This window comes from Symsagittifera roscoffensis, chromosome 5, assembly GCF_963678635.1.
Source record: "Symsagittifera roscoffensis chromosome 5, txSymRosc1.1, whole genome shotgun sequence".
Lineage (NCBI taxonomy): Eukaryota > Metazoa > Xenacoelomorpha > Acoela > Convolutidae > Symsagittifera > Symsagittifera roscoffensis.
Window position 1 is genome coordinate 48200780 of NC_087066.1, and position 11589 is coordinate 48212368.

The 11589-nt window shown below is 35.5% G+C and overlaps 1 protein-coding gene across 1 annotated transcript; it reads right to left on the reverse strand.

Moving 5' to 3' along the window:
* Positions 1 to 5313: 5313 nt before the first annotated feature.
* Positions 5314 to 11325, reverse strand: LOC134846262 (uncharacterized). The gene is made up of 6 exons (XM_063863544.1): positions 11097 to 11325; positions 10969 to 11016; positions 10213 to 10419; positions 7323 to 7470; positions 6610 to 6724; positions 5314 to 5655 (listed from the first exon to the last, which is right to left on the reverse strand). The coding sequence occupies exons 1-6, from the start codon at positions 11161 to 11163 to the stop codon at positions 5521 to 5523; spliced, it is 720 nt and encodes a 239-aa protein (XP_063719614.1). The 5' UTR covers positions 11164 to 11325; the 3' UTR covers positions 5314 to 5520.
* Between the last annotated feature and the right edge of the window lie 264 nt (positions 11326 to 11589).

The following is an 11589-nucleotide window of genomic DNA, read 5'->3' on the forward strand; positions in this document are numbered from 1 at the left end:
CCTCTCTACCATTTGGTGTATTTTTTCTATGTTGGATGAACAGTCCAGGAACTTCTTGAAAAATGCAATGGAACTCTTTGAAATGGACTAACGGTTTTTTTTTTCATTTCAGCGTTGACTTCATGTTGTGAGGCAATCAGGTTTAAAAGTTCAAACTAATATATAAGTTTTCTTTTAACGTGAAAAAGTAAAGTTTCATGGTTTTTCTAAAAGAATGATTAAACATATAAAGATATTGAAATATATAAGCTGTTTTTTTTTCATCAATTAAGAAAACTCACCAAATAACTCTTTCTGAAAATAAATCAGGTCCGACCCTGCTACAGAACTGTTTTTTGGCTTTTTATCGGGAAAAACTGATGAAATTGTAGTCCTAAAAATTATCTGAGGAGAATGAAGCTATTTTAACGCGCAAAGAATCCGACAGCACATGAAGGATTTCTCCAAAAACATCTCCTTCAAGGACCAAAATTATTTCGAGTGCTTACCCACATGTCTGTTTCCACAGAGTAAGTGGAGTCTCCCTTCGTTTCGTAAGCGTAGACTCCGAATGATTTTTTCTGGCTCTGAAATTTATCATTACCGATGTCAATTTTCTGCTAATCTTCTATTATTCACATATTTATTACAGAATTTTGAATATCAAAAACAATTCAAAGTAGCCATTGGAGCCAAAAACTAAGTATACTATAATGGGACATGCCAGTCTGTGTTTTTTTATTTCGTTTTGGGCAGATTGATGTCATGTCAAAACTACCACAAATTGCCCAGAGTTTCTGAAACGTCGACTTACCCACAGTCCAATTTACACGGCCTAGGCCTTGAGTTGTATTGCTGCTCTGAAACGCAAACAGTATTACTTTTTAAAAATCTATTCAAAAACTAGGGCACAAAATATTACAAAATGAATTTGACCAAAAAGTATTTTTGTAACTTATTTTTACAAAATATAAGAAATTGTTCAAACTTACGACATTTTGCAATTTTCCGGTCCGTTTTAGTGACATCGAAGCCACTTCCGAGGAAAAATACTGAGACTAAAATACTGATTAGCAAAAGCTTAGACATTTAACTAATTAGTTGTGTTTATCTAGTTTGCTCAAAGCAAAAATCAAATTAAGAGCCTTGGTCGCGGTGCTGACTTTATGTTTTAACTTTCAATTTCGAGCACAAGGGTTTTGGTCGAGCACAGATCAAAAACACACCTCGAGCAGAGTAGAAACATGGCGGATTTTGGTCGAGACGATTGATACATAACGAGAACAACTCGACCCAGGAGTCTGCCAAATTAATCAAAACGGCGCCTCACTTTGATGTGGGTGCCAATAGTTCTCTTGTCTTTTTGATTAGGAATTGCACTGTTTGAAGAAGTATCTAGCTACTAGTGCACAGTTTTAAGAGCACACTCGTTAGCTTTTGTAAATAAACAATACTAGCAAGCCCACCTCCAATAATCAATTGGCTCGCAAAAAATTAGTTGTTGCTCTGATCAAGCTATCCGAGCAATGAAGTTTTGAACAACTCAAGTTAAGCCATACTCGTGAATCAGTTTGAAAAACTTTAGGTTTCATAGTACGAATCAGTTCCCGATTTTTTTTTAGCAAGCTACTCAAGCTACGAAACTTTGAAATATTTAAAAATCTTTCATAAAGCAAATCAGATAGCAAAACTTCAGGTTTTTTTTATAGAAGCTATTCAAGCGATAAAACATTGAAACATTTCAAGTTGCTTCACCGACCGAACTGGTTCGCAAAAGATTCAACTCTTTATATGCAGGCTATTTTAGCCATGAAACTTTTGAACATTTCAAAGTTTTTGCGTATATTAATTTGATTCGCGAAAAGTAATTCTTGGCAAACTATTATTGCTTTGAAATTTTGTATTTTTTCAAGGTATTCCATTGACTGAATCTGTTCGCGAAAACTTTGAACTTTTCTAATCACGCTTTTCAAGCTATGAAACTTTAAAAACATCCAAGTTAGTTCAAAAAGCGAATCAGATGTCAAACTGTTTTTCTGTTAGAGCCTTTCATGCATGGAAGCTTTGAAATATTTCAAGTTATTTCATACACCAAATCAGTTTGCGAAAAGTTCAAGTTTCTCTATGGAAGCAACATAAGCCATTAAACTTGAAAGAGTTCAAGTTGTTTCATAGACGGATTTAGTTAGCAAAAAGTTTGAGTTTTTCTAAGCTAGCTGTTAGAGCTATGTAATTTTTTCAGGTTGCTTAGAGCTATGAACTTTTTCAAGTTACTTCGTAGACCGAATCGGCTCGCAAAATTTTAAGTTTTTCCAAACAAACTATTCAAGCTATGAAACTCTGAACTTTTCCAAGTTATTTCGTAGACTGAGCCGGCTGGCGAAAAAATTAAACTTTTTTAAGAAAGCTTTTTAAGCTAGAAATTTTGAAATAATTCAAGCTGTTTCCTTAACCTAATCAGTTTGCGACAAGCATAGTTTTCTAAGCAAGCTATAAGACTTAGCAAGCTATAGATCGTTTTTCCAAGTTATGGCGTAGACTGAATCGATTCGCGAAATTTAAATCTTTCTAAGCAAGCTATTGGCGCTATGCAACTTTGAAAACTTTAATTTTTCCGAAGCAAGCTATTTGAAACTTTGAGCCATTTCAAGTTATTTCGTGGACCGAATGGGCTCGCTAAAACTTTCAGTTTTGCCAGACTACCTATTCAAGCTATGAAACTTTGAAATATTTGAACTTATTGCGTGGATCAAATCAGCTCGCGAACTGTTTAAGCTTCTGTAAGCAAACTTTATAAGCCATGAAACGTTGACATATTTCACATTTTTTCATAGACCGAATCGGTTTGCAAAAAGTTTCTTTCATGGGTGTTGCTGTTTTTAGTTGACTCGTTTCAGATTCGCAAAATTTTGGAAAAAAATAGGGAGGTACTGTCTAGCATTGAAGTTGGATCGAGTTCATCTTCCTCTGATGGTTGCTCTGAATGATTCTTAAATGTTGTGCTTGATAGAAAAATTGAAAGTTGCGCCGATAGCGCAATAAAACTTTCATTTAATATATAAGTTACCACAACACGATTCCTTTTCAAATCATCAATAGTTTGTGAACACCTAAGATATGCATTTTCATTTTAGTGTCATAGGCAAGAGAATGCGCAGGCAAGTTTTGAACGAAATTTTTTTTTGGTATTAAAACAACAGTGTCAATCTGTATGTAACTACTAATGCTTGTATATCCAGGCGCAAAATCTGAAAAAGGGCTTCGAGATCAACATTATAAGGTTCACTAGACCTTGACATTACCATGTTTTTAACAAACAGCTTTAAAATTTAGACAAATGCTACCGCAAATACTGCGCTAGGTGATCAAAGAATGTTCTATTTGGAAATCTAGCTTATTTTCTTCTTTTTGTATCGCTAAATTATTTATTAGTTGAAACCTCATCACATTCTAATATTTATCACCTTTTAAAATGCTTCGTTAACAGCTCACACGCAGTTTAAAGTTGATCTCATAACTAGCTATCGCTTTCAAATTAATACACAAAATGAATGACGCACAATTGTTCAGGTTTCTTTAAGCTTGAATATTTATGACGTATTTTGGAAAAAAAACTTCAAGTTCTATGAAAAAAATTGAAAGCATTCTGCAAACTAGACTTTATCATTCTTCAGTTTACTTGTTTACTTCTTTGGGATGATCCGTCTTCAGACAGTTCGAACCATTGTCACATTTTACAAAATTTGCAAAAAAAAACTTAAAAATGTTTAGGGTTAATTTTTTTTGCTTGCCATGTGAATTTTCGCTGGATGAAATAACAGATTCGGTGTCCTACATTTTAATAACAATAACGTTAATTTTTCTCTTCCAACCAAATTAAATACCCGACAATTTAGCTCCATAATTTAACACAAATCCTTATCTCAACTCCGGCCACAACGAAGTTGATCCTGCAAGTAATGCACGCATCACAATGAAAATATAATTTTATGTCAATTGTTTTTGCTAAAACGAGGCTTGTTAATTTCTCATTTAGCATGACAGTGAATTAAATGATCAAGAGAGAATAATTTTGTGTGATGATATCAAAAAGCTGAGAATTATAGAATAATCACATTTTTGTTAAGCAATGGAACCCTTAGATTTACTCTTAAGGGGTCCTATCAGCTATATCCAACTCATTTTAGTATATCTCGTATCGCAACGTTTTGCAAAAAAAGTCTTTTTTCCCCAACAAAACTACAAAAAAACACGATCGGTTTTTGCAGGCCCTAAATGATTTAGTACCAAACTGTGGCCTGGAAAAACTTGATCAAATCTCGACCAAGCTGTTTTTCAGTCGTTTCAGAAGGAATTTCACCAAATAACGTCTCTTATTCTCCACAGAATTAATGAAAAGATGATGAATTAGTTTTTGAAGGGACCAAAGAAACAAATCACTTCCCAGCGTTTGGCCTAAAAATGCGGCGTTCCCTTGCACTTGAAACAAAAGAAAAAGTCGGCGTGTGCAATGATATGATCGCTCCTGAAAAAAAGAAAAAATTCAGCAGAAACTGTTGAGAATCCAGAAAATTCAAAATTTTTTTGAAAAACTGTCTCTAGCTTAACTCTACTTTAATAAAAGCACGGTGCCAAACTTAAAGTTTTTCTTCCAACCCTCCATTTGGAACCAGCGAGATGCGGCCATGAGTGAAAATGCTGGGCCATCAAATGCTGTCAAAGGATGACCTTGAGTCATCCGATCTAACTTCAGCGGAGCCCACACTAAACTGTGGAAAATAATGACAGCTTGCAAAAGGAGGCCATCGAACAAACACTCACTTTTGTCGCTGCATCGATTGGTCATAAATTCACAAAGAAGAAACGTACCGGATTTTAATTGGAAGAGCTCAAAACGTCATCTCTGTCTGCGAAGACAAAACTTATCTGTAAATTTTCAAAACATCATCTAGTTTGTGTTATTCTTGTTACTTTTATTTTATCCTTGTTCGACTCATTCGTACTTTAAAATAAAAATGTTGTCCATTTAAGTTTTGTCAGTTTTTTGAAATAAGGTTTTTTTTGCAAAATCTCGCAAAACAGACTACAGGCAAAAATTTGCTAGCAACAATTTCTCCTGCCAAAAAATGATTGTGGTTTGAGCATTTTACGATTTTGCACAGCTGCTGGTATTTTTTAGCTTAACTGTAGCCTGACTTGAAGTCCGTTTACGATCGAGTACTGGCAGCAAGCTTTAATCACTTAATCGAAACAAAAATAGCACAGCTCGACTCGGATAAGACATATCATCCAATTTGTTGAACATCATTTAAGCTCATTCAAATTTAAAAACAGTAAGCTTCTCGGGAAGTTTATTTTAAATAAGTTAAGTTTTTAATCTAAATCATTGTATAATCTTATTCATCAAATTATCTTCAATCAACAAAAATAAGCGATAATAAATTTCGAAATTAATTGACTTCCAGTTCTATTTACGGTTAACACAAAATTATTTCGTTTTTTTGCCAAATTTTGTTTCATTTCAAGCTCCAATTGATTCTTCTACTTTTGATCTCCCTGCTGGTGCTGGTGCTTCGGCTGTTTGGTGTAGTTGTCGTCGTAGATGAGACTGCCGTTGCTGTCCAGCCACTCGGGGTTGAAGTAGGTACCATTGTTTCCATTCACCTCCACCAGTATCTATACGCACACATTTTACTGCAAAATTTTTCACAAGCTAAAACCACCAAATTTGTATCGGATGAACCGCGGACACCATGGATTTTTTTTTCTGCCATGACAAACATTTGCTTCTGCAACACTGGCCACCAATGTCTGGCGAAAATTGGTCACGGATTTCTCAGTATTATTGGCTTCTATGTTGTTATAAATTGATCACAGAATCCGCAACTAACGGAAACTTCAAAGAATTAAGCTTCTATTACGGATTCCGGCGCACCAAAATCACAGTTCCAAAACCCTAATTCCGCAAAATCCCAAACTACACACCTAGGGCACCTCTTATCATAATTAGTTCGACCCCCTCACCCGCCAGGGGGCCTCCGTTAGCACTATTTTACGACATTATTTTAATGCTGACCAACTCTGAAGTTTTCAAAACGCACCAATAGACAATTCTTTTGGTATGGATAATCAATTGGTTGGTAGAGCGCTCTGAAACAAAAATTAATTTTCTTGCAAAACCTTCAAATATTTACCCAAAAACGACATTTTGGCACAACTTATCAAGAAATCTGAGCTTTTAGCTAACATAGGGTCTTTTAGTAGCAATAGAAAGCTTGCCAAATCAATTTCCGTTATCTAAAAAGGTCTACAAAGCAGTTTTCATTTTTCTAAGGAAAAAGTCTGCTCATATCTCCATGCAAAAATCTTAAAAGCTCCCCCCTGGGTCCAAACATTTATTTTATTCTCATATAAAAATTAGCCTCATAGAGCTTCAAAGCTTTTTAAAAACCGTAACTTACGCTGACCTCAGGTCTTAATAACAATTAATTTTATTTCGCAGTTTTCTTGAATATAATGCGGCTGAACACTTGTTGAATGGCCAAATTATCAAAAGTCTTAATGAGTGCTAACAAACGTCTTAACAAAAGTCATAATAGGTTCAAACCGGGAAAAACGGGATCATCTCACCCATGCAGCTTTCCAACCGTCTGTTCCGTGGATGGTTACTTTCAGTTTGTCAAATATCTCCGTTGAGCTCTTCATGCAGGCGTTACAGGGCATAGACAGGTAGTACGTGTCAATTCTAAACGGCAAAAACTGAACCTGAATCCAATTTGAATTAAACCCAACAAGTTTCCCCATTTCACTGTCGTTAATAAATTTCGAGGGCCTTAATTATAAGTTATCACCAGCTCGAAACGAATAAAGGTAGCTCAGATCTTCTTACATAGTTTTGAATCCATCGAAAAACCTTTAGGATTTTGTTCGATTTTCGATTAACCCAGTGAGGTTCATAATCAGAATAATCAGCCCAGTTAATTTAGAGTTGTCAAAGAGACAGATAAATCTACAATAAAAATCACCAACATACGAATTTTCACCTTTTTAATAGATTAAGACCATTTATCCACGAGGGATAGGACCAACATACGAGCTGTACAGCTCATCACGGCGAACCGCTGTTGTGCCCCTGTTTAAGAACTACCAGCAATTTTGTTGGTTATTTTTCTGGGCTGGGTAATGTTGCTTCACCCTCAAGCTACAAGCACTGTGGTTGTGATCTTCATAAATTTTTCACAGGGTTCCGCGCTGGTATTTCATCTCTATTTCTGAAGCTATGCACGTCCCCTTTGGCAATAGGGGGAGTATACTTAGTGAGATCCGTTATTCTAAATTCTCACTTTCCTCGCTGTCTGTCGTTGTAGTCTGGCAGGTCCAGTTTGCCAATGTCGCAGATCTGTCCCCCCAAAGTGTAGGCCTCGTAATAGAAGTCGGAGTTGGATCCTGCCTCGTACACGTCCTGCGTCTGTTCACTCACCAGGTTGATCACTATACTTACATAACACTTACAATTATGTCACAACCATGAATACAAATAAATAGGTCACAAGGTAGTTCCCAAATGGCTTCATTCCCAAATGGCATAAAAACAAATGATTGTGAAAAAAATCTAGCAAAACTTGCAAAAATTAAAACCAATTCATTTATTTCTTTTGTTAAATATTCTGGTTATTTTATTTTAAACAGAATTTAGATCTTACTGCCATTTTTAAAAAAATAGATTATATATGCTATTTGGGAGTTTTACAAATTTTATCCCATTTGGGATATTTTTGATGTTTATGCCATTTGGGAATTTTGAAATTTTTATGCCATTTGGGAATTATGCAGATTACGCCTCAAACGGCATAAGTCCCAGCATAAAAATTTAAAAATTCCCATACGGCATAAAAATTGTGAAATTCCCAAAAGGCAAAAATAATCAAACTTTTTAAGGTGGCAGTACCATCTGACTTAACTTGAACTTAAAATAACCGGAAATATCACCCAAAAAAAAAACAAATAAATTTGCTTTCTTTTTTACAAGTTTTGGCAGTTTTCTGAAAGATTATCCCAATATTTTTCGATACCATGCCATTGAGCTTCGAATCTCTGTTTCACGTTGCTAATCATTGCGTTTAGGTTTCGCCAATTTTTTTTCGTTGCGGAAAAACTTCGATTTTTTAAATACAAATATCCATCATAAAACAAATTGCAACCCCGTCTCAAATTTTCAACTTGACTTCTGTTAGAATCTGGTAGTTCTGCTGGAATTATTTGTTGAAGAGTGATTAATGACTTATTGAGAAGTGAAAAAAAGGCGGAAAAACTGTCGTGAAAGCTCTAACATTTCGCGCCTTAAAGTTTCCACACATTTTTTGAAATTGCTATTGCCATTAGGGAAATAAATTGTTTTTACGCCATTTGAGAGTTATGCTTTTTGGAAGCAACCGTTTTATCTATGGCTAATTAAATTATGTTTTTTTTCGGCCAAATGATGTGCTTCAAAATTCTTCAAAAAAGGGTTTGCGCAAGACAGGCGTTGAGTTTTTGCTTTTTTTCGCGATTTTTGTCATTTAATGAGCTATTTTAGTCATAATAGCAGTAAGATCACAAAAATATGTCACTTACGACTAGGACATTATTAAAATTTAAACCAAAACTGCGAAAACAATTTTGGTTTGATAATTAATGGGAACTTTAGAATTCGACGAAAGATTTTTCTATTTAAAATTGCGAATAACTAATTTTTTTCTATTTTTGCTCATAAAATTTTTCTTTCAATTGTAAAATTTAATATATCATCATCATCATCATCATTATCATCATCATCATCATCATCATCATAATAATCATCATCATCATCATGATCATCATAATAATCAGCATCATCATCATGATCATCATCATCATCATCCTCATCATCATCATCATCATCATCATCATCATCATCAACATCATCATCATCATCATCATCATCATCATCATCATCATAATCAGTGTTTTGATTTATCCACCACTTGTCGAACTCCTAATCTGGGCCTGGCTGGGTTTACCTTTTTGAACCCTAAGATAGGTTTAGTGGATGAAAACTGCTGCTCTGGAAAAATTGACATGTTATTTTGATAGTAAGTCCTCAACGTTGATCTAGGCCTGGTGTTTCATGGTGTTAGTTTCACTCTTATTATCTACAGTCTGATTAAATTCTTTAAAACCCTTTAAAACCCTGATCCTTACCTGGACGTGGTTACATTCTAAATAATCGTAAGTTTTCATCCATTTACCGGCAAGCATTTTTAAAATCAGGCGCTAGCTCCCTTATATGAGACGCGTTAGAGTGGAGTCCATCCTCACTCATGAGTTTACTAAACCTGAAATGACGATGGCTGAAATATGGCACTTTAAGCTCTCTGGCGATATTCGAGAAGCAGTCATTGGCTCTACTGATCGTTGCGTGTTTTTCTTTTCTACCGATAAGTTTCATGATTCGAACCTTGAATTCATTGAACTTTAGGGTTCTGATTAAATAATACATTTCATCAGAAACCAATACAGGGCTCATCAACAGTTTTGACGATTTATCGAGCAGATTGTTCGTTCCCAAAACAACTTCGTTTTGAATGTTACTGAGCTTCAATTCATGCGTGAAGTTTTTGGTGCACGTGATGGCAATAGTGCCAACCGGGCGAGAGATAGTGATAGTATTGCGCAAATAAACACCCTAAACAAGAGAGGAACCAAGATTTCAAATTCGCCATTTCTTGGAAAATGAGAGCTCGATAATTTCGCGGTATGGTTTTTGATTCTTTGAAAGCATACAATTTCGTTTGCGTAGCTCAAAATTTTTCGTTTTAATTATCCCGGCTTTTCTGATTTTCATTCTAATCAGATCTGAAAACTAGTCTAGGTGATAAGCGGCTCGGAAAAAATGAGTGTTAAGCGTCCGTCTAAACCTTGTTTTATCTCGGTTCTCACGTAGCTGAACAGTTAGTTTCTTCCACTGACGCGGCCCGCTTACTGAATTTGCTCTATTTCTGAAGGCGTTTTTGTGTTTCCTGACATTAATTTTGCAGTTATTGAATTTTCGTACGTCTCCTGATTGTTTAAGATTATAATGTTTTTCAAATAGCCTGGAACTGGTAAACCGTGCACAATTTTATGGACAAATACTAGTAATTTGAAGGTAATCCTTTCTACAACGGGCAGCCAGTGCAAACTGTCGTTTAATATAGGATTTTTAAAATCACTTACAGCAGGTGCCATTGTAGCAATCCTTTTCTTTCGTCATCAGTGCTCTCCCGCAGATATGAAACGCTCCCGGTCCATCGGTTCTCCTCTCCTCACAACTTCCATCGTCAGTCTGTTCATACCACACACACTCTCTTCTGGAGGTGGTGGTTCCAGTGCCACAGAAGCAAGGACAGGGGTCGTCCTGCCAGTCGCTCAAGTGGGCACGCCCTGTTTGAAGTCATAGTTTTATAAATAAGGATTTAAGGAGAAGTTGTCCTGGAAATTCCCCGGGCTTGAGAGGAAGGGGGTGAATCACCCGGCAGATTTTTGAAAAAGTTAGTCGAAAAAATTAATTTTCCAAGCATTCCATTCCCAAAATATTAGAAATACACCATTTTACATTTAAAGGATTTGCTATCATCCAAACGATATATGACAAAATTTCATATCAAAACTAAATATCCAAGCTCGACCGAAATGCCGATTCCAGGGCAGATCCAATCAAACAAGAATCGTGCTACAGATTTTGGGGGCTGCTATAGAACTTGCTTATATTATAAATTATGAGGTAACTATCATTATTGACCTTATTACAAAACTACAATCCAAAAAAGGAAAATGTTGAAAACATAGCTCGATTACTGGTAAAATTAAAGATCGTGGCTAATTTTGCATGGAAATTGATTCAAATAGCTCTCAATGGACAATGGGAGTGATATGGTTCCACTAAACTAATCATTGTAAGTGCGGGAAAAAAATAGGAAACAGTAAACTGACTCTCGCATTGGGTAGTTTCACCAAGCTCGTTTGAATTGTCCACGGAATCTAGAAGCAAAAAAAAATGTTTCAAATATTTATTCAACGGAAGGTTGCAATGTTTTTTTTTCATAATGGAGAAAACTTACCTCGTCCCAGCTTGAATGAATCTCCAGGAAAAACAAATAAAATTGATGCGAAAAATATTTTTAGCATGTTAACGTTATTCGGCGATTCAAATGAATGAGGAGTTGACCGTCTATAAGTAACTTTCTATTCGCTTAAAATGAAACTTTATGTTTTGTTTGTTAGATGTTTGCGAAGTTTTTGACATTCAACTAATGTCGGAATGTTGTGGTAGGCATTGATTGTTGACAAGTTGATTGTGAAAACAAAAGCAGACAATGAGTATAACGAATATTTGACGACGTCTAAATTCTTACCACTTATCAGCAAGGTCCCATGAGTTAGTATTTTCGGTTCAGATTAATGACAAATACCGAGACACATCAACTTGAGCACATTGCAAGAAGATTCAAAAAAGTTGCTCATGGAAGGTTTTCAATTGTATAAGAAAGCAAGGGCAGAAAGAAAACCGAAGCTAAACAGTGCACTTGGATAGGCGCACAATTTTGTGTCTGT